We start from the raw sequence: 24113 nt of genomic DNA, 5'->3' as shown, positions 1-24113 counted from the left end.
GTATGCTCCACGTAGATTGAGTTTCAAAGGTGTTCTTCTTTTGCAGCATTGCAGGGAACGGCCTCGATCGATGGTTGTCATAGAAGTGTTCACACCTGTGGTTCAGAGAATCCTCAAGCATAATATGGTATGTTTTGTACTCAATCCATATCACACATATTCAGAGCCTCCATGGTTGAAAAGTATCTCTCCTGGTTGAGAACTATAAGGATTCTTTCTTAGTCTGACCTGTTAATGCAAATGAAACTTCTCAATTCCCCCGAATGAGCAAATACACCTTAGAATACACCGCAGAACTAATCGCTCAATTGTGGCTGAAACAGATTGGTTAGATTTTGTAGCTTGAAAAGATAGTGTCTTCAAGCTTCAACAGATAAAATTATAGTGTTAATGGAGAGACTTAGACTTTGTCAGCACTTCGATCTCACCGTGTCATTTAGGAATCCCAGTGATGTTCTCATGCTCACTAAATTCAGAGTTATGATTAGATTAGACTCCCTACAGTGTGGAAACCGACCCTTTGGCCCAACCAGTCCACACCGACCCTCCGAAAAGTAACCCACCCTCTGACTAATGCACCTAACACTACAGGCAATTTAGCATGGCCAATTCACCTGACCTGCACATCTTTGGACTGTAGGAGGAAACCGGAGCACCCGGAGGAAACCAACACAGACACTGGGAGAATGTGCAAACTCCACACAGAGAGTTGCCCAAGGCTGGAATTGAACCTAGGACCCTGGCGCTCTGAGGCGGCTTTTTGACATCATAGGATCATAAGACTTAGGAGCAGGACATTTGGCCCTTTGAGCCTGCCCCACAACTCAATAAGATCATGGCTGATTTCGTTGTCATTTGACCAGCACAATCAGAGGGACCTGAGGAGGAAGGGGCACAGCACGCTTACTGGTGGCAGGCTCCACAAGATTGCGATCCAAAGCCAGACCTCTGCACATATTTGAGTGAAGGCAAATATCTGTCTTGTGTGACAGTAATTGCAGATCTAATGTAATCCTCAAGCCATTGGGTTCAGCCATGTACCTTTTGCCTCCTTTGAGCAGTCATGTTGTGGGCAGCCCCAATTGGCACTGGGCAAACAGGAACGCTGCAGTAAAATCCATCTAATCACCAACACAAGTGTTTAGCTGTGCAGATTGGTGCTCGCACCTCAATATCTGTATCTGAGAAAAGTCTGTTGGGGAGCTCACCCAACAGACATCTCTGCAACACTTTGATTCTATGCCTCCCAGCAGCGTTGCCTCCAACTCTACGTTGCAGGCGAAGAAAATTCTGGCCCAAGAATCAAGTGTGTTGATCTGGGTCAGCAATCTTACTGGATCAGATTGGATAAAGATGACTGTTTTTTTTCCATGAAATATGATGGCATGTTTGGGTTTTTAATCTGGATTCATAGTTTCACAGTCACTTATGGCAAGCTTTCACCCTTAGGTGGCTCTGTTGAGTGAATTTATTTTGTCTACAACTTGGAGTGTGACAATGCTGTCAGAGAGTCATAGCATGGATACAGACCCTTCGGTCCAACTAGTCCATGCCGACCAGATATCCTAACCCAATCTAGTCCCATTTGTCAGCACAGTCCCATTTGAATAAGTTGATTAGGGATAGTCAGTATGGTTTTTTTGAAGGGTGGGTCATGCCTCACAAATCTTATTGAGTTCTTTGAGAAGGTGACCAAACAGGTGGATGAGGGTAAAGCAGTTGATGTGGTGTATATGGATTTCAGAAAGGCGTTTGATAGGTTTCCCCGGTAGGCTATTGCACAAAACACGGAGGCATGGGATTGAGGCTGATTTAGCAGTTTGGATCAGAAGTTGGCTAGCTGAAAGAAGGCAGAGGGTGGTGGTTGATGGGAAATGTTCATCTTGGAGTTTACTTACTAGTGATGTACCCCAAGGATTTGTTTTGGGGCCACTGCTGTTTGTCATTTTTATAAATGACCTAGCTGAGGGTACAGAAGAATGGGTTAGTAAATTTGTGAATGATACCAAGATCAGTGGAGTTGTGGATGGATAGTGCTGAAGGATGTTGCAGGTTACAGAAGGACATAGATGAGTTGTAGAGCTGGGCTGAGAGGTGGCAAATGGAGTTTAATGTGGAAAAGTGTGAGGTGATTCACTTTGGAAGGAGTAACAAGAATCTTGGTTAAAAATCACACAACACCAGTTTATGGTCCAACAGGTTTATTTGGAAGCAGTAGCTTTCAGAGCGCTGCTCCTTCATCAGTTGGTTGGTAGATTCTTGGTATTGTAGATGAGCTGAGAGAAAATTTAAGGGCATTTAAATGGTCATTGGATAAACATATGAATGAAAATGGAATAATGTAGGATAGATGGGCTTCAGATTGGTTTCACAGGTTGGCACAATATCGAGGGCTGAAGAGCCTGTACTGTGCTGTAATGTTCTGTGTTCTACTTGGTCCATATCCCTCTAAATCCTTCCTATTATCATGGAGTCGTAGAATCCCTAAAGTGTGGAAGCAAGCCATTTGGTCCAACAAGTCCACACAGACTCGCTGAAGAATAATCCACCCAGAACCATTCCTCTACCCAATTACTCAACATTTCCCATGACTAATGCTCCTAGCCTACACATCCCTGAACACTATGGACAGCCTGAGGCAACCCACACAGACACAGGGAGAATGTGCAAACTCCGTACAAGCAGTTGCCCAAGGCTGGAATTGAACCTGGTCCCTAACGCTGTGAAGCAATGGTGCTAACCACTGAGCCACTGTAATTTTAGAATAATAGAGATGTGCAGCATAGTAACAAACTCTTTTGGTCCATCTTGTATATGCTGACCAGATATCCTAAATTAATCCTGTTCTATTTGCCAGCATTTGGCCCAAATCCCCTTCAACCCTTCCTATTCATCTAACCATCCGGAAGCCTTTTAAATGTTATGATTGGACCAGCCTCCACCACTTCCTCTTGTAGCTCATTCTACCCTCTGTGTGAAAACATTGCCCCTTAGGTCCCTTTTATATCTTTCCCCTCTCACCCTAAACCTTTGCATTCTAGTTCTGGACTCCCCCACCCCAGGGAAAAGACCTTGTTGATTTATCATATTCATGTTCCTATCTAATAGGAAGGAGATCAGAACTGCATGCAATATTCCAAAACTGGCCTAACCAATGTCCTGTACAACCACAACATGACCTCCCAACTCCTGTACCCAATACTCTGATCAATAAAGAAAAGCATACCAAACGCTGCCTTCGCTATCCTATCTACCTGCGACTCTGCTTTCAAGGAACTGTGAATCTGCACTCCAGGGGGTATCTTTGTTCAGCAGCAATCCCCAGGACTTTACCATTAAGTGTACAAATCCTGCTCTGATCATTTTAATAAGGTTATTTTGTCCTTGTTTTTTTCCAAGAGAGGTCATAACGGCAAAGGTGTTGAAAAGACTGGGAAAGAGCCTAGTTTACCAATGGCAGAGGAGTGGTCAGTTCTCCCAGTTTGTTTTAGTTGTAATAGTGAGAAGCTGTTGTACTTCAGAGAAAGGTTCCATGCTGATTCTTGCCTGAAATCTCTTCTGCCTGTAAGAACCTGTGTTTGCATTTACCTTTTGCCAAGGGGTGTGTCTATGGGATGTTATGGGAATTGGAACAACTCCTTAGTTAAGTTGTTCTATTGAGTCGGTCGAGTTTTCAAATAGTTGTTATTCTAAGTTCTGTTTTCTTTTGTGCATGTTTCAAATATTGCATTTAAATAAATTCTGTTTTGCTTAAAGCTGAGTGGTTTGACCAACTGCATCAGTCCTGGAATATCCACTGCACATCTGCCTCTTAAAATAAGAAGAGTTAAGTTCTGGACTACCCTAATAACATAATTTGACGCGGGTCTGACCTGATCCATAACAGGGGGGAAAACTGAAGTGACATGGGCAATTTACTTGTTCACTTTAAACCTTGCTTGAGTGTTACCTATTATGCAAACCTATAAAATTTCTAATTCTCGAAAAAGAAATTGCTATCTAAATTGTTTGTCATGTAATTTGTAGTTACATTGCAGGGTTCAGAATTTTATTTTTAAACTATAATTCAATGCTCTGGCTGAACTGGGACACTGTCATATTCGGAAGTTTGAGCATGCCTCCCTGAGCCTAGATTAGATACACTGAGTCATACATATGTGCAAAACAAAAATGCAATGATTTGGGACACTCCCAAAGGAAAATAAAAGAGCCAGTTCCCATACAACAGTCAGAAATTGCAACAATATGCGAACTTTAACAATAGAGAGGCATCATGTCTGCAACAATGGTTGAAACTAGGGACATTGGGAAAATTGGAAACCATAGCAGAACCCTCTGTTCTTGTTTCATGCCAACGGAAGATATTCTGTTTTATAGGCCTTAATTCATACACAGAATAATGCCCTTAAGGAAAGGGGGATCGTGCAGATACAACCTGGTCATGATTCCTTCTGCCACAGTTCAGTGTTTGCAATGTGTTCGAATTGCTCATTACTTTTCCATCATATCAAATCATAAATATAATCATGGAGACCTGAATTTGGGATGCAATAAATTCGTGGTTTGAGACAAGATGTGTGTAGCATGCTTAAGAAAACAGAGTCATTTTAGATGTTTGATTGCAAAGTTTTCTACCATTGGGTTTTCCTTGCCACGTGAGCAGGACTGTCGAATTCTAATAGATAGAGATTGATTGCCATGACTGATCGATAGCTCCAGTATTATTTGTATAATTTACCCATTAGGATAGTGAAAAGAAGACCAGATGCACTTAAAACGTGTTTTTTGGGGGCTGTCAACAGCTGCTTATATGTTCGCACAAAAGAGCAATATGTTCAACAATAATCATAAGAAGAAACACAGCCATAGATGGGGTTCTTGTTTTTCTCTGAGGTTTTATAGTTATAAATTAAATAGTTTATACTATAACCAAATATCAAATAATGGTGAACTGGGTACTTAAATCTTTAACAAGGGTAACGATGCTAGAGGTGAAGTCAACGTGTTGATTTAATGGAATATACGTAGGTGGACAAGACAGAATACAGTAATGCTGCAGAGGCCAAGGATTATATTTTCCAATTTTTTTTGGTTCTGTTGTTATTGGCAGTGTAGTAGTGCAGTTGGTTCATAGTTTGCCGGCAACCAAAGTAAAATATGTCCTGGTGGAATTGCTGTTGAATTTTCTTTGGCATTGAAAAGAAGGAATATTTATTAAAATGGAAGAGTTTCATTTGCCCTTTCCTGTATAATTGAATATAGTTTGACCACAGTGTATTAAATTCCAGAATTAGAGAAACCTAATGTTAACTGTGTGAAGAACAGCTCAAAAATGGATTATATTTTGAATGTTACATGGAAGCTATTTTAAGTTTCTTTGCACAAGTTTCATTAAAGTGTACTACAACACTGTTTCAAAAGACCATATAAAACCCAAGTGATATTTAACAATTTCTAAATCTTGGAAATCAGAATTTGGCCCAATGTTGGCAGTCACAGGGGAGAGTATCTAAAGAATGACTGCTCGTCAGAGAATTGATGTAAGATGTAACATTGCATAGTCCGGGGTTTTCTTTGTTATTTATTTAGCCTTTGCCATGTTTGATGAAGTAATATTGATGGTAAAACTTTAAAAAAAAAAATGAAGTCAGAAGTGTAGTAGATTACACTCCACTTACCTCAATGATTGCAGCTTCAACAACACTGAAGAAGCTTGACACCATCTCGGACAAAGCAGCTCACTTGTTTGGCACCCTATCCACCACCTTTACATTCATTCCCTTCCCGATCAATGCACGGTTGTTCCAGAGTGGACTATCTGTGAGATGCACTATATTACCTCACCAACATTCCTCTGACAGCACCTGTTAAATCCATGACCTCTGGCACCCAGAAGGACAAGAGCATTGGAGCACCATCACCTACAGTTCCCTCAAAGCCACACACCATCCTGATTTGTAACTATATCTTTCAATGACTGATTAGGCATTTCATAGCAAAGGAAATGCTAAAGATTGGTGCTAGAAGCCATGGTATATGGGTACCAATGCATAGGACCTCAAACTCTATTTGATGCCATTGTTAGTGACAGGCTGAATTGCTAAAATGGTTATAATGCTGCTGGACATGTAATGTAGAGGATTGAAATTATGATCAAGATGAGTTCAGATCTCAAAAAAAGCACCCAGGAGTCTTAAACTAAATTAAATGATTAAGTAATCTGATATGAAAAGCTACCACTGGTAATGATGGCCTTGAAACTACCAGATTATCAATAAAAATGCTAATATGGCTCACCAGTGTGTTTAGCTATATGGCCACTCAATCAGGTGATGGTCAATAAGTGTTAGCATTACCAGTGATGTGCACATTGCAAGAATGAATTAAAAAATACAAATACTTCAGGCCCATCTGAAGTAAAGCATATGGTTGCAGAGTAAATTGCACCCAAAATACATTTGATTTTGCATTGAATGAGAAGTTTCAATGAAATAAATTCAGAAAATCACAAACTGATACATCATCAATGAATGCAATCTTATAGGGGTCTGAAGTGCCCAGGCTATGCCAGGATTTGTGGCAGAATTGATTGAGACATCCAGTGAGGCCTGTCTTGAACATCTCACTTTATCTTTTGACAAGCTGCGAAGTGGATTTCTTACCAGGCAGCAGTGATTTGCCAGTTGAGGCGGCATAACTTGTTAAATGCCTTTATTAACAGTGCAACCCGACCTTTTGCCCACCTGTGGCCTGTTGTCTTCTGTAAACAGAAATAGGGAGGGATTGAGTGAGGTGAAAGTTGTTGGCACCGCTGTTGCGGCTGGCGAAGGTTGTCATCAAATGATGAGATGCTCTGGGCAACTGATTCCCCAATGCAGAGGCCATGCTGAGTTAGTGAAGTGGGGAATCGCGACTGAGTGAGGGAAGGTGTTGCAGGCAATAGCGAGGATGACAGACTAGTAGGTGGTGGGTACAACAGCAGAGAGAGTGAGGTCGCAGGGAAAAGAGTACATCACTCAGTGACCTCATTATGACACAGCTGTCCATTCCTCCATACTGCGCAGGCAGAACTGACCCATGGGGTGACCTCCGACCAGGCTGCCAGGGTTTAATGGCTTGTCCTTTGCTTGGGGAAGACGATGCCCCTCCTTTGCACCAAGCTCTCCTCCAGCATCTCCAAGTCCCTAATGAAGAATAATGCCACCACCTACCCCTTCTCAAACATTAGTTTCTGTCTTTGACTGAGCAGGGATGCTAGTGCTTGTCTGCGTACACAACAGTCTTTTAAATATGGTGTGGGTACCAGGGTTGCTGCTCTTCTTAGTGGGAATGCAACGAGTGGCCAGTGGTCCTGGGAATGGTGCATGATGAGATGGGGCTAAAATTGGACGTAAGAGAATTCAGAGGGGCGGGGAATATAGTTAATGAGTTGGCAAAATACAATGAGGAGTCTTGTCCAACCTCATGGGAAGAATCTCTCCAAAAAATACGATGCAACTCACGCTTCACCAAAAAAAATGATAAGGCATAAGCCTGTTTTTTTTTTTACCCCCTCTCACTCCTTTCACTGAGAATGTTATCCCTAATGTATTTAAGAACAGTGACCCAGTACAGTTTTATTACTACAGCTGAAAATAAGTATATCATCATTGTATGCTCATACTTTGTGTACTGATGTTGACCAGTTACCATAGGACCATAAGATGTGGGAAGAAAGACATAAGAATTACGAGCAGGAATAGAGTATATTTAGCCCCTCAAACCTGCATTGTTATTCCTAAGATCATAGCCTGTCTTCTAACTTGACTCCACTTTCCTGCTGGATTCCCTTATCCCTTGATCCCAAAGATCTATCAGTTTCAGCTTTAAATTCACTCTACAAATTTACTCAATGTTTAGTAAAATATTAGATGATTAACCACTGAAGAATTCATACATGTCAGTGCTGGCTTTTCTGAGAGCAGCAGTGTTTACTTCTGAAGCAGATTTAAGTCAGTTGAAGTTGTGGTTTGGCTTGGAAGACATGATTTGCCTTCTTAATTTTTCTGGGTGGGAATGGGAGGACAGAAGAATTCAAACGCACCAGGCCAGCTTGCTTAAGGCCATTCCTTTTTCTTCCAAAGCAGCAATGGAGTAATAGGAGGTTTACAATACTCCAAACAGGAAATTGCATATTGCTCCAAAAATTGATTAGGTTGGTTAATCAGTCACTACAAACTGTGTGATCCATTAAACAGTGCACAATTGATAGTTAAATGGTGCTTGTTTTTCCCATACTTTAACCTTTTGTCTCTACAAATTCAGTTATTTTATTTTATCCCTTCTATACTCTTGTTCCTCATTAACTTTAGAAAATATTTCAGTTCCTTTGCTCTTAGCATACTACATTCAGAAATAAGGTACTGTTTTTCTGATTCATTATTCTTTCTCTTCTTGGAAGAGATATTTCTTTTTGACTTGTTCCAACAAGCATTGCTTTGATCCGTGGAATAGTCATGGGATGGAATCTTCCTGGTACCTTGGAGTCAAAGGATGTGAGGAAAATAGCACAATACCCAGTCAGGATGCTTCCCTGATGGTCTCCTCCTTCTGGGTAAATGTCTGAAGATGATCTGCCACGTGAGTTGGCCGCTTCCTCCATGCCATGGAGATGGTAGCCAGTGGCTCCACATATTGCCACAATTGAGGACTATTAACCCAAGCTGTCAGAACTTCCCTGATGATGGATAGGTTCCTCTCTGAGACCAGAGCCCAGCAACTATTTTGGGGTAGCCTACAGTCAGCAGGTTGGATAGCTGCCATATGGTCTTTCCAAACTCTGAGTAACACATTCATAAGGCCACAACAGCTGCATTTGTAGCCACAATCACTTCTGTGGAGCAGTTCTGGTCCCGACATCTCTGGGCCTTTCGCCATGACCATCGAAGAGCATCTCCATTTTGAAGTGCCCTCAAGCTGGATTACCCCTTTAACATTGTCAACCCCTCTTCAGAGTCATGTGTGTGTGGAGGTGGGGGATGGGTAGTTGGGGTGTTCAGTGTTGCAGGCCCCTATTGCATCACAGTCGCACTAAACCATCCTTAATTGATTAGATTAGATTACTTAGTGTAGAAACAGGCCTTTCGGCCCAACAAGTCCACACCGACCTGCTGAAGCACACCCACCCAGACCCATTCCCCTATGTTTACCCCTGCACCTAACACTACGGGCAATTTAGCATAGCCAATTCACCTGACCTGCACATTTTTGGATTGTGGGAGGAAACTGGAGCAGACAGGGGGAGAATGTGCAAACTCCATACAGTCAGTCGCCTGAGGCGGGAATTGAACCCGGGTCTCTGGCGCTGTGAGGCAGCAGTGCGAACCACTGTGCCAACGTCCGGCCACAATTAGCAATTGCAGAAGCATTTATATGACCAGTTCCAGTAAGATTGCAATATTATGTGGATTGTAGACACTGGCAGAGCTAGGAGCTGGAAATGTTCCCAACCTTCCATGATCTTCTGTGTTGGGAATATTCTGCCTACACAGAGGTGTAACCTGTTCGGAACGTAAATCCATCATAGAACTGAATCTCCCTTAAGTGGGTCCATAGATGAAGTTGCAGCCTGTAACTAGTTCTATTTCTGGTTCTTTTTGATCATCACAGCCTTTGAAAATTATAGGACTATGCATAGATGAATAAATTCAAGAATTGGTATGACCAAAATAGACTCTTGTCTGTTGGCTACACAGAGAGGTGTGGTCTCCATAATTTTTATTTATTAAAATTGATGAGCTTACATAATTGAATATGTTACAAATTGCAATACCAAAGCAATCAAAATACTTTGACTCCAGGTTGATGTGACAACAGAAAGCAATGCTGCAAAGCCTATGGATTTCAGTGAAATAAAGAACAACCCAAGCAGATTAGTAGATGTGGAGAAAGTGTGAATGCTTGTAACATTATAGTTGGGTCATCATGTAAAACCATTGGTATAAGAAATAGTACATTTGGTCACCTCACTTCCACTAAAAAAATGCATTGTAATCTATTGGATCCTTTTAATACATAATACAGGAAGGGTAACTTATGAATAGATTTGTTTTGCAATGTCTTAATAAATTGACAACTCTAAATACATGGCTGTGACTATAAAGTCTAGCCCCAGTAAGCAATTACTTCACGTATTACAAAGATTTGCTGTGCATGAGCAGACTTTCATCTGTCACTGCAATCAAGCATGAGCAGTGAAGCTGTATTTGCAATTTCAATTACCTTGAGGCATGGATTATTGACAAATACTTGACTCTGGCCTTAACAGTTGCCACTTTGAGTTCAGACAGGTTCACACCCGATCTCTGATAGTATAGCGGTGATTTGGCAAAAGTTTCAGAAAACTATCAAGCTTCCAGATCCACCCAATATGGCCTTGAGCGATTCAAAATTTTTTTTTAAAATGCAAATGAAAATGTAAATTTTCTAGTGGGCTATTAATCAGATAATATAACATTAGTACTAGCCAAACATCTTCAATACAATATCATATCCCTTAATTGTCTTGTGAGCCCACTTGGAGCCTGACATTAGAAGTTCACCACTTGAGGTAGTGAGGAGGGGGTATACTTGATGGAAGTATATTTCAGCGCTGTTTACAAGGCAAGAGGCACTTTTCAAGGTTCAATTAATGGTGATTGGCTATGTACACAATTAATGGTAGGCTTTACAAGGATTGCCAGAATTTTTTAAACATATGTATATAGACCTAGCAAGATGTTGGCTGGATGACTAAAATTGCTGGTAGAACCAAATAGCCGCTGCAGTATCTGTCGAGGCAGGAAACCAAGACCATTTTCTGGATGTGGGTGTCATTTACAAGGCAAACTTTTATTGATCTTATTAGTTGACCTAAAAAGGTGGCGATGGCAGCAGACCTTGTTGAACCTGTGTAACTAGATTGATAATCAGTGGCTTGCTAGGCTATTTCGGAAGTAAGCTAAGCATCAAGAGCATTGGTGTTACAGTGTTGTGTGTATATGGACCCATTCAGAAAAGAACAGCAGGTTTTCCCTTCTAAACATTAAATTACCAGTTTGGTGGCACAATAGTCCAGTTTAATGACTGGTAAAGTGGAGATATTAACCAGGAGAATAGTTTTGTTTGCCAGTCTTGTTTTTGGTACAACATTCAGCATGTGTAATGGGAGTGGAGAAAGAGGACGTGATTGAACTTTACTGCCATTGCCATTCCAATCCTACAGTGTGTATTAGCCTCAAACCATATTGGAGAAGCTGACGGAGCTCTGGCTTCTGAACCAGAACCTCTGTGACAGTCCCATGCAGCCTTCAGGAACTATAGGAACCTTAAGCATTGTCTTGTGTTCATCGGGCTGTGTAGGCTCTTTACTACAGTAGTCCAAAATTAATCCTGTTGTAAGGAAGATTGAGATCTCGCCCATTTTCTGAGGTAAAGCCTTCCATGCTGTAACAACTCTGCACAATGAAGAAACAGCTCTATAAATGCTCCTCTGCTTGTAAATTTGCAAGTTTCAGTCAGTGTTGGGTGAAGTTTCACTTGCCTGCCACCTCTCCATTGTTCTTCCTCCTGCTTTCTCCAGTCATTATAAAGGAGACTTTTCGTTTAGAAACTTGTGGTCCAGTAGATTGATACATATCCTTTAGAAAATGTCAGTGAGCTTGGCTCAGAACCTTCTGAGCAGCACAATGAAAACAAGGAAAAACATTTCTGAAATTGCCTCAAGATGTAGCTATGTATTTTATTATGAAAGAAAATTAAAAATCCCTTGTAAACACACATCCTTCCAGTCTGGATGCCTGTTCTATCTAGGCAGCTTGATGTCTGAGTACTGGGCCAATATAAATGCTGGGAAGTTATATGAATGTCTGGCTAATGTAACTGGAGCTCGGGATTTTAATATAATTATTAAACAAGTGCCCGTCGCTTCTGGAATCAGCAAAAAGCCTAAATAGACAAAAACTAAGCATTGGTGAGCACTATCATTTTTCTCCTGGGATAAATCTATAGAATGCCAATAACTTTGAGGGTGACATCTATTTTAACGTTAACATAATTGTTAACTTAATACAGTGCCCAACCAAGTTTCCTCTTTGTTTTTTTTTTGATGTGTAAACACAAAGCACATCTTGAAACTGACAAAATCGTCCATTGATCCCTGCAGTCTCTCAGATCCCAACCCCTCACCCATCACCCCATCTCACCACCTCTGGGCCTGCTAGAGTGGACCAGTTGGGATCTACAAACACTGACTGAAATATTGATCTAGTGCCTCTGTCCCAAAGTGCCAGAGAGCTGCCGGTCTGTAATGGGACTTCCTAATTGAAAAAGGCAGAAATCCCCCCAGCTGTCTTAATGGCTGTTAAATGGCTACAAAGGAGCTGGTGTTTCCATTGATGGACTTCCCTCAAGCCCATCCTTCTACCCCCAGCATAGAAATGCCCTAAACCAGTGAAAAAAAAACACACAGGCAGCATCTTGTCTGCAGCACAACAAGACGGTATTGATTTAAAATAAACCGCAGTCAAGACAACAAAAAAGCTCTCTTGTCCATCTTGGAATAACATAATGGGATCTTTCACAAACACTTGAAATGACAAAGTCTTAGCTGAACGTCTCATACAAAAAGCATGACCTTCAACAATGCGACATTGACATGGCATAAACTACTGCAACCTCATTAGCTAAACTGTTACTTACTTCCATTATTGTTAGCCATTAATTGGATGCTAATGTACTGATGGGTCAATGATGCCTTTTTGACATTGTGGTAACAGAATTGACTAACACAAATGTAGTGCTATAAGGAAAACAAACCCCTTATACAGTATGCCATCAGAGCTATCACTAAGTCCTTATTCTAAGGTAACATAGTTTTACTGTGTTCTCCCATTCTTCGGAGCAATGGTCAATACAAGCATCTCAATGCAAGGAATTGACAGAATTGCCTACTCAGACTAAAACAACGAAGAATTTACTTTTTCACCTGAGCTGTGTTTCCCTTGAACTTAAAAAATACTCCCAGTCCCAAAAATACCACTGAAAACTTGAAATACAATTGTCTCTCTTGCTCCATTCTAAAATCCTGAAGTAAATCAAAAGATTAAGCTGCTAAAGTAGCCCATATTTGGAAGTAACTGACCATGAGTAGAGAAATACTTGCAAGTTAATTATTAACTTCATTCACTCAGAAAAGCCACATGATACTGAACAATAATTCAAAATCCAAATTTACAATATATATTAAAAGACACTTAAATCAGTTTATATCAGATTATAGGCAGATTAATTGGTAGTTCAAAGCTCTAATTTCTTATTACAACAGGCTATTTGAGTAGAAGACAGTGAGGACTGCAGATGCTGGAGAATCAGAATCTGAAGGTGTGGCACTGAAAAGCACAGCAGGTCAGGCAGCATATGAGGAGCAGGAGAGTTGATGTTTTGGGCATAAGCCCTTCATCAGGATTATTTGAGTAGCTTCTTATTGCAAAGAATTCCACTTAAATTAGACATGACGTCAATTCAAGCTGATTCTAGGTATGATTGACATCACTTAACGTTGCAGTCTTGATCATAGTTTCATAAGAATTTCAGTTTTCTGTTGCTTAATTCAAGCATAATCGAGCTTAGATTTCCCTAGCAAAGCCAACTTTATTTTGCAGTGAGAAGTATTATTATCTTGTGAGAAGTAGAAGTGACTTTGCTAAATTGCTATAAGCATGAGTGTGATATGCAAACAAAATGTTATCAAAATAAATGGCAGCTCTTCGAACAAATGTATTTTATACAGCAGTGAGCATTGATTTAGTATGGAGCTCTCATTCTCCTATCTGTTAATTTGTACTAAATATATTTATTAGTAGTGATAGGAGAGTCGTTAGTTAAAGGAGCAGACAGGTGTGATGATGATGCTTCTCATTTAACAAGATTATGTTGTCCTTGGTTTTTTTCAGAGGGGTTGTAAAATCAGAGGTTCTGCTATGTCTGGGTTTATGTATTTGAAGAAACGTTTTAGGTGTTTTTAAAATACTTGTGCAATGAAAGGGGACGGCCAGTTCTCCCAGTTCAGGGTTTGGTTTGGTTTGGTTTTAGCAAGCTGTTTGTTTGCAGCAGCTTGGAAATCAGAGAAGCTGCTGGACCCAAAGAAACAGCTCCACGCTGATCCTCTCTCTCTCTCTCTCTCTCTCTCTCTCTCTCTCTGACATCTCTCCTGTAAGACCCTATGTTTGATTCTATTTTTCTTTTGCCAAGGGAATGGTTATGGGGATGTTGCAATTGTTTGGAACAGCATCATTAAGTTGCGATAGATGCAACTTAAGTTTTCAAATAGTTACTTTATTCTCAATTTGGTTTTCTGTGTTTGTGTATAAATAAATTCTGGTTTGTTCAAAACTGAGTGGTTGGGCCAGCTGCATCACTCCTGGAATATCCACTTCACACCTGCTTAAAGCAACTAGAAAAGGTAGGGTCTGGGCTACCTTCTTGAAATGTTTTAAGGGGGTCTGGCCTGGTCCATAACACAGGTGCTTCTGCAGTCGCAGACATGACTGCTGGATGGTGTGTTGCCTCCAGGTATGCAGGGCATCATGAAGGGAGAGGGTAATGAGACAGAGGTCCTGATGTACATTGGTTCAAATGATGTAGATGGAATGATGGATGAGGTCTTGCCTCAAGAATTTAAGGTAGGTAGTAAACCAAAGAGCGGGACCTCAAAGTTGTAATCCCTGGATTATTCCCAGTGCCACATGCTAGTGAGTACAGAAGCAAGAGAAAAGGGCAAATGAATGTGTGGTTTGAGAGTTGGTGGCAGAGGAAGAGTTTTAGATTACTGGCATCAATTCTGGGAAAGTGCACCTGAGCTAGAATTGTGTTGTCGTCCTTGCGGGTTTGCTAGTGCTGTGGGGAGGATTAACCTATTTGGCAGGGGGAAAGGGGACACAATGTTTTTGTACAATAGGGACTTTAGCAAAGGAACCAAGGAAGAGGGAGTTCAGCAATGTTGAACTTCAAAGGAGTAAGGTGAGACTGGATGAGCCTCTAATGCTAGGAGTATTGTAGGCAAGACCAATAAGTTGAGGGTGTGGATTGACAGGTGAAATTGTGATGCTGGTGGTAACACATAGGTGTTCTTTTTCAGGGTGGGTGGAGGAGGGGTTTGCGCAGAGCTGGGAACTTGATATTCCAGGGTATAGGATCTTCAGGCAAGTGAGGGAGAGTGTAAAAGAAGCAGTGCTGCCACATAATTAAGCAGTCAGTTACTGCATGAAGGAAGGACAGTATCTTGTGTATTCAGGCGAGGTTCTGTGGGTGGAGCTTAAAATTAAAGATGGCTGTCACACTGAAGGAAGAATTATAGATTCCTAAACCATTGATGTTCAATAGAAGAGCAGTTATGCAGTCAATTCATTGAAGTGCATAAAAACAATAATAGTGTAGTTATATATGGAGATTTTAACGTCGCGAACATTAATTGGGATAGTTCTGGAGTAAAGGGTTTAGAGAGGCGTATTTCTTGGACTGAATACAGCAGACATTTACAGTTGAAACTTGGATGCTTGAGCACAGATCCCTGAAAGCAGCAAGACAGAATAATAGCGTAGTTAAGGCATACGGGACACACAGCTTTATCAGTAGTGGCATAGATTATCAGAGTAGGAAGGTTACGTTAAATCTGTACAAAGCTTTGGTCAGGCTACAGCTGGAGTACAGTGTGCAGTGTGGGTCACCACACTATAAGTTGGATGTGTTTGCACGGGCTGGGGGGTGCAGAGGAGATTTGTTAGGACATTCACCGGGATGGAGCAATTTAGCTATGAAGAGAGTCTGGTTGTTTGCTTCAGATCAGAGAAGGCTGCGAGGTAACCTGATCAGGCTGTATATGATTATATGGGGCATGGACAGGGTGAAGGGAAAGCATCCGATCCTCCCAGTTGAAGGGACAGAGATGAGGGGGACATAATTTTAAGGTGAAAGGTAGGTTTAGAACGGATTTGAGGAAAACGGTTTTCATCCAGAGGATGGTGAGGAGTTTGGAATGCATTGCTTGGAAAAATAGTTGAGGTAGAACATTCAAAAAACACTTTGCAATGTATTTGGATTAGCATTTACAATGTCATAGCATTTGCTGGAAAGTGGGCCGAGTGTAGATTTAGGGTAGTTTTTGTCTGTGCAGACTCAGTGGGCTAAAGGGCCTCTTCTGTATTACATGGGACTAAATCAATTTTAAAATGACATGATGAGATAAACACTTGCTTAAGGTCCTAGTGGATAAATCCTTTTGATTTAAACCCTAATAATCTATACAAGTCTGAAAAAAATCAAATTCACCTTGAAGTACCCAGTACCCGCTCTGGCTTCTTCCTGTAGTTAAAAGGGAAGATTGGAGGAAATTTCTGAGTTCTCCTTTATCACCTTCTATGATTGGCAAAACCTAGGAGGTGCATTTCTCTAAAGTAAGATTGGGTTAATTCTTATTTACTTTCCTTTTGGTTTTCAATGGGCGATAAGTTTTATTTTGTCTCTTGAGGGCCGTCAGACTCCATGTATTTAACCACAATAGAGTTTACCAGATTATGTTAGTTTTAATGTTAAATGAAGGTGGAATTTTAATTTGTACCTTTCCACCATTGATTGCAGCCACAGTCTGTCTGTGAACACTGGACATGGTAGTGCTGGTTGTACTATTGCCTATTTTTTGATATGACGAAAAGATGCTGGCCAGTTCAATTTTAGTTTCAGTTATCATTTCACTGATATTCCAATTTTGCTAAAAATATATTTTTCTGTGGTACTAGAAGGCATGTAAATTATATTCTGAAAGTTATGGTCACACATGATTACACGTTTCAAGAGTTAAAAGAGTTCCTGCATAATAACAGTAATTGGCATTTTAAAATTGATATTGGACAAATTGTTTCATTTAACTGTTCAATGCAGTTTTTTTTCCAGCTTGGAAAAAATATGCAAAGAGCAGTTTACTTCAATATGGGCTGAAAGTTGGTGCATACTTTTGTCTCAATCTCTTCTGTGAATTTTCTGTAATTTTAACACCAGAAGGAACTCCAGTGATTAGAAAATCATTAGTACAGAAATTGTTAATTCAATGATCAAATTCCAGGAAGACTAGGCAAAAGCAAATTGGTTTATTTTTAATGTGTTGATCTGATACTTAATGGTTAACTTGTTATTCCACTGTGTGGCACACTGATTTGATTAATGGCCAGTGACTGTAATGTTAGAATTTCACAGCCATTAGAAACAGTTATTAAATATTAATAAACTAAGGATGGTTTTGGCTGAATTTTATTGCAATGTTTTTAATAATAAAGCAACTGATATCCCATGACTTATGTGGCACAGGATTCTATGTTAACCAAAGCAAACGCTGGTTAATATATTTTGAATTCCTTTGGGGCAGACGTTTATTTAAAGTATTTGAGAACAGTAACTTTTGAATGGCATTCAGGCAAACCCTGAATGTCTTTTGAAAAGATGTTAATGATAATGGTGCTACACCAGCCAAGAGATTTCAGTCTGTACTCTTAGGCTAGACTTGCTTTACAATGTGTTTGGTGGGTTCTTAACATTTGGCCAAGATCAGAGTGGTGCTGGAATAGCACAGCAGGTCAGGCAGCATCCGAGGAGCAGGAAAATCAACGTTTCAGGCAGGAGCCCTTCATCAGGAATGATGCTGGGAGCCTCTGGGGTGGAGGCTCCCAGCCTCATCCCTGATGAAGGGCTCCTGTCCAAAACATTGATTTTCCTGCTCCTCGGATGCTGCCTGACCTGCTGTGCTTTTCCAGCACCAGTCTTGACTGCATCTGCAGTCCCCACTTTCACCTCTTAACAATTGGCTCTGACCCTTTCTTTGTCCTGGTGTAACAGCAGCAACTGTGTGACCTAAGAATAGTTCTTCCAGTTCCACCTCTCTTCTGCCGAAGGGACTGAAGTGTTGAGGTATGGTTCCCTACTCACCTGGCATCCTCTGGTGCATTTCACAAGTGGCTGTCCTTCATGTGCAAGTCTGCACATGCTTTGCAGCAGACTAATTGTGGAGATGTCACAACCAAGCTAAAACCTGTTCCCATTTAATGTAAAACATGTAAGTACTAGGTCACGAAATCAGAAGCAGAATTTCCTCCATTCTCTGAGTGGCATTGAACTCAACTACAGCATCCTCACTTCTGAGCTGAGTGAGATATTCGTTGGGACTAGGATTTGGAACACAGTCTGTCTAGTTCAGTGCAACACAAGTCAATGTATTATCATCAACAAGGATGCAGAAGAATAGTATCAAATTTTAAACAGAAAACACGGCTGGCATTAATGCTTTTCATTTATAACATCAATTTTTCATAATTCTCTACAAAACAAGACTTTAGAAAAATATCACCTTAAGTGAATATTTACCTGCTTTGTTTTCTGATTCTAATTGGTGGTCTTGACCCTTTTACAAAGAGATCAGGTCGAGAAAGCCAAATTTCAAAAAGACTTGTCAAGTTTGGTTTTTTAGATTAGGTCCAAGAAAGGTTATTCAAGCAGGGATTTAATATTAAGTAAAGTGAGAGAGCAAAATACCGTGATGCTGAAAACTGAGAGAAGCAGAAAATGCTGAAAAACGAACAAGAGTCATTAACCTGGAATGTAAACACTCTTTCGATCTCCAAAGATTTTGGAAGGCCTGTTCAGTATTTCCAGCATTTGTTGTTTTTCTACATGAAAGCATTTATGTTTTCCAGACTTGGCACTTTGCATTTTGTTAGGTTTTTGTTTGCAGCACTCTGATGAGGTATTTAGTGGAGCTGCACCGTTGTTTAAATGATACTAGACATTGAACCAAACAACATTACATTCTCCTTTCCTCAGGATTTTGGCAAGTGTCCCCGTTTGAGACTTTTCACTCAGGAGTATATTCTTGCTTTAAACGAACTGAATGCCGGAATGGAAGTCGTGAAGAAATTCATTCACAGGTATCCACAATTTTACATTCTTCCTCACTAACTGTTGAAATGACTTAAAAATTCTTAAACTTAGTTGAATAAGCTAATACAATAACATAGGACCGTTTTATTTTAACTTAAACTATCTAAATAATTGACCAGGTATCACGTTTGTTTGTTTGTTTATTTATTGTTTTGATGAAATTTCAGAGTGAATATTTCTAGAAAAATGTAATTATTTTAGTTACATATTTAATTTATACTGTATATAAACTGATTTGAGCTAAGTATGGTTTCCCTTCTTTTTATGTTATAGTATGCATGGTCCAACTGGCCAGTGTCCCCATCCAAGAGTCCTACCAAACCTTGTAGCTGTTTGCTTAGCTGCCATATATTCTTGTTATGAAGAATTTATAAACAGGTTTGTACAAATGTCTGATATTTGTTTACGTTTTAACTCCGAATTGGATTGATTTAATAATGAAGTACTGTCTCATTAGGCTGTTTAGGATCTCTGGCCTCCCCAGTCTTCCAAGTAGTACCTATTGAATACCTATCTAATTGAAGCAAGAACAGGTTATTGGACACAAAATGTTCGCTCTATTTTTCTCCCGATGATACTGTCAGATCTGCTGAGTTTTTCGAGCACTTAGGTATTCACAATACAAACAATCTCATGTATTGCAAAAGTGAATGGCTTCATAAAAATTATTTGGTGTTACCAAACATGCAATGCAGTGAGATCGAGATGATCTCAAAAATCTTCCTTGCTTTTAATTACATCTTCATGATGAAATTAATCTATGACTTGACTTCCACAAACAAGAAACTATTTGCCAGATGTCTTTTGATGAAGTCTGTGCTGCTTTGAAGTATAGCATATGCCCTTTAATCCTCAAAGCTGAAGGACAGAATGTGCGCTTGCATCAGAGATTGAAAATCTAAAGCGTGTGTCTGCTGGTCAGGGTGACTGATCCATAAAGAAATATAATCCTCTCTATAGTTAAGTAGGAATCTGCAACCCGATCATACATTCCAAAAGCCAGAGAATCAGTGCAAGGTCCAAGCAGGCTTGTATTGAAGAGTACATAAAACGTGATGAAAGCTATGACACAAGGAAGATACCAGGACAGGTGTTTTGTAGGGCTCCATCAACAATGCAAAAGCTATGGCTGCAGATCTGTTCTGAAGTCAGAAGATTCCTAACCAAATGGTTTGAAGTCTTTGTTCTGTAAGTTTGTGAAGTGTACAGAAAGTGAAGTGGATTTTGAGCAAAGTCCAGTAGATCAGAAAGGACTGTTGCCAATAATTTTAGAGAAACTCAGAAGAGAACTAAGATTGGATTGAAAATATGATCTTGTGATGCTTTAAATTAATACATCTGCACACATTTCTGCCTCTGGTACCTGTTCAGTAATTTGTGCTGAAGATATAAACAAATAGATAATGATATATTTAATAGCCCAAACACTTCTTTGTGTTCTTCTGTAGTCGTGACAACTCGCCCAGCCTGAAGGAAATACGCAATGGTTGTCAGCAACAGTGTGATCGAAAGCCGAATCTACCCCTCCGGCTGCTGCATAGCAACCCTGACCTTGTGTCACAGGAGGTCACTACTGACGCCAGGATGAAATCTATCATTGTGAACTCAACCGAGATCCACGTGGAATTGGAACGGAGCAACATGGTTAATCAAAAACTGAAAGGAAGCACCAGCAGTAGTAGCAACAGCAGCAGCAGCAGCAGCAGTAGCAGTAGTAGCAGCAGCAACAGTGACAGTGAACCCAGCCTGATTGACTGCTTGCTGGTCAGCCCCACCTGTAGCACCATGGTCATTGAACTGAGCTCGCAGGCTGAACGGGTCCTCAGCTGCTATGTGGAAATTCTCAAAATGCTGTAAGTAGATCCATTCTAAAAGCATGTCTGGATTATGCTAAGCTGCCTGTTCTGAATCACACTAAGTCAAGGATTGGCATTAGCTGAGAGGATTTGAGGAGCATGATAAGGGAGATGCTCCTGCTGCAAAGAGAGTGAAAAGTAGCTTAAAAACACAATCACTGCTCAGGTTGTGCTGCCCTGGGATTTCCTGATGCTTTATCAAGTTACATTTGGGAATTCACCCTGCACTGTCAATATGCTGACATGAAATTGCTTCCCTCAGGTCATTTCTTTCCCAGATATTCTCATTAAGTGATCCATCAGTATGAGCACTTGATGACCTTTGAAGTGATGGTTTTCCCTACACGTAGCATCCTTTGGGCAGACCATAAATGTGGAAATCTTGTTTAGCCAGTTCCTTCTGAGGAAAGTTTCCACATTCTGGAAGCCTCTGGTGGATACTGTCACCAGAGTTTCCTGATCTCTCTTACCAGGAGTAAGCAGGACTATGAGGTCCTGCAACGACCTTTACTGCTAATTGATCTGACACCCAAGACAGATCAATGACCAGGAGCACAAAACATTCAGCTGTTTCCTGTTGTGGATGCCATGTCTGTCAGGCACAGGAGAATCCCAGAGAGGAAAGTCTGCTTTATTTTTAAGGATCAGCGTTGTCTTTGCATGTACATATTTCTATAATGCTTTCTATTTAACGTGTTTGTAAGAAACAACAAATATGGTTCTTCCAACATCATCTTTTTGTTCTGAAGAATTTCAACAACAGAAAGGTCATGATGCATAAAAATTATCAGTGTAATGAAATGTGTATGAGAAGATGTTTAATTGTATGCTGCTTGTTTCAATGGAATTCTTGTTTTCCTTGTTGTAATCTATATCACTCAAGATGCTGACAGCAATAATTCTCCAAGCATCTCAGTTTGACAGAAAACTGAACATGTTACTTTGGTTTTGCTGAACAAGTTTTACCTGTTGATGCATAGTTTATTAGTGGAAAGTCTGCAAAGATTAGACACATACTCATTTGGCACATATTTTTGCGACTGAGGCATTAACAATCAAGTATGTGCTTATGGTACACCAGTGTTTTAGTGAAGAGTGTAAAATAATGGCTGTGTACCAGTGAGGTAAAAATCACAAAAGTGCCCTTCACCATCTCTGGAATAATTGATTCAGTTGCAAATGTTTAAACTCTGGCATAATTCTACAAATTGCTACAACTTAAATACTGTGATTTTGGGAATTGTTTAATGTTTATCCCCTCAGTTTACCCAAGGTTTCTGTGTAATATTTTCTAATAATTAGTATCTTTTAATGTGGGTATGAAATTGGGCACAGTAGCAGTAGAGTTCCAAAATGGCATCCTCTTTTGCCACTGCCACTTCCTGATGTTCCTCTTCCCTCTTTTAGTAGTCTCCATGGCTTCTGCTCACCCAATCCTGCTTGATTTTCAGAGGATTGCTATCCGTTACTGGCAGCAACTGGTGTGGTGTAAAATTATGTCCCAATACATGTGTGAATCATAATGTAACACATGTATTGGGCCAAGCAGTGGAATGTGGTGAAACGGTTAAAAATTATGTCCCAATACATGTGTGAATCTAACCGGAATGGAGGTGTTGCTTAGTCCCGTGTGAATCTTATTACACACCTCCCCGTGTGAATCTTCTTATCTGTATGTAACCAGAATGGAATGTGTTTTTTAGCCTTGCTCTGCTGTTCACATGAATGTTTATATCTGGAAAAGAGTATATCAGCTGGAAAAGTCTCCAGTTCGGTGAGTCTGCTCCGGGGTTACGTTTAACCGCCGAGCGTGGGTTGTTGGCAACCGCTCTACGAGAACGGACGGCTCCCAGTTCCGGTAACATGTAGAGTGAGTATAAGCCAGACCCGTTGGTTGTGGCGACGCTGCGGGGAATAAAATGCCCATATTCTAGCAGACTCGCCTCTTGGTCGTTTGTTCTGTGTCAGACTACTCTCCTACGAACCTGACCTTGAGAATTTTTTAAAACAACTGGTTTGTGCAGAAGGTGTAACATCAGCATTTACCAATCACTTATGAAACTTGAAGCAAGTGTAGGAAGCATCAAAAACATACAGAATTGCAGCAACAGCCAGAAGTAATCAACCAGCAACTAATCTGTAAGTTGTTGATGATCACTTTAAACAGCGCTGGTGTGGCTTCCTCCATGCTACCTAACGTATGTTCAGCTATACCAGGTTTAAAAAATAAAGGTGTAGCCTGAAATGTGAGCCACCAAAATAGAGCTGCTGGTTTCAAATCAGTGTTGCATGCTGATCAATGCCATGACCTGCGTGCTTCACGTTATTCAGAGGAAGTTAAGTGAACGTGGACTCCTTTACCCTGCTGTCTTCAGACTTGTACTTGTATACCATGGTTGCCATTTTGGAATCCTTGAGGTCCTAGTGCTGTAGTCTTCCTGCCTGGGTGACTGCAGCATGGATGGTGGAAGGAAGTCTTTGGCCTTGGGCGATGTGCTTGAGCAGCTCTGATGCCAGGAAGGTCTAGTTGCAGCTGCTCTATCTCGGCATGGGCATCGATGGGCACCAAACAGGGCACTGGTCGAGTGGTATTGGTGCAGTCTGACTTCTTAAGAGAGGATAGCCAGTTCCACACTGCTGATGCCACCTCAGCATCTCTAGGGATGGCTTGGAGGACAGATTGCTGGATAGCTGTGAACACTGGTATTCACAGCCATGATGGCAGCAGCACTTGGGTTCTAGTGGAAGCTGGGACTTGGGCATCAGGTGCTGCATCGTGATTGGATCCATGAATGCAAAGACAGATATGGCCACCATGTAAGCTCCAAGGTCTGATCAACTATGCCCAGTTTCCATTAGATCATTCCACAGTCTTTGCCAAGTAAATCAGGAAGGCTTCCTTGAGCACAAAATATTTTATTGTGCATGTTCATAAGCCTTCCAGCTTAGCTTGCAACATTTGAAGATCAATTTAAAAGCTATGCAACAGAACTCCTTTTGCGACCTTGCTTTCAAGTGAACCTGCACTACTCTTGTCCACTGTCCTGGTTGCCACACAGTTGAATTTCAATCTGACTGCATGCAGATCTATTCACCCATGATGTTTGGAGCTACCTGTACCAATGACTGCGATTGCAACATCAAGTGACTGTGCTGTGTCTTCATCATCACTCTCATCTTTGATGTGCACCCACTGTTTGGTCAGGTTGCACCTCTTGGATACCCGAAAGAAAAAGGCACAGGGTCAGTTTATGTTGA

General features: G+C 40.7%; 1 protein-coding gene across 2 annotated transcripts in view; it reads left to right on the top strand.

Annotated features, from left to right (window-relative positions):
• The window catches only part of cmip (c-Maf inducing protein), a 215643-nt gene that overhangs the window by 149745 nt on the left and 41785 nt on the right, over positions 1-24113 (top strand). For both annotated transcript variants that reach the window (XM_043706666.2, XM_043706667.2), the window contains exons 7-10: positions 47-127; positions 18883-18986; positions 19273-19377; positions 20448-20852. In XM_043706666.2, coding sequence (XP_043562601.1) covers positions 47-127; positions 18883-18986; positions 19273-19377; positions 20448-20852 — 695 coding nt within the window. The remainder of the gene's footprint in view (positions 1-46; positions 128-18882; positions 18987-19272; positions 19378-20447; positions 20853-24113) is intronic.

The sequence above is a fragment of the Chiloscyllium plagiosum genome, unplaced genomic scaffold (assembly GCF_037043375.1).
Source record: "Chiloscyllium plagiosum isolate Xiang-an unplaced genomic scaffold, Cpla_swu_hap1 HiC_scaffold_17, whole genome shotgun sequence".
In the NCBI taxonomy this organism is placed as follows: domain Eukaryota; kingdom Metazoa; phylum Chordata; class Chondrichthyes; order Orectolobiformes; family Hemiscylliidae; genus Chiloscyllium; species Chiloscyllium plagiosum.
This window is presented reverse-complemented; position numbering and strand designations above follow the sequence as displayed.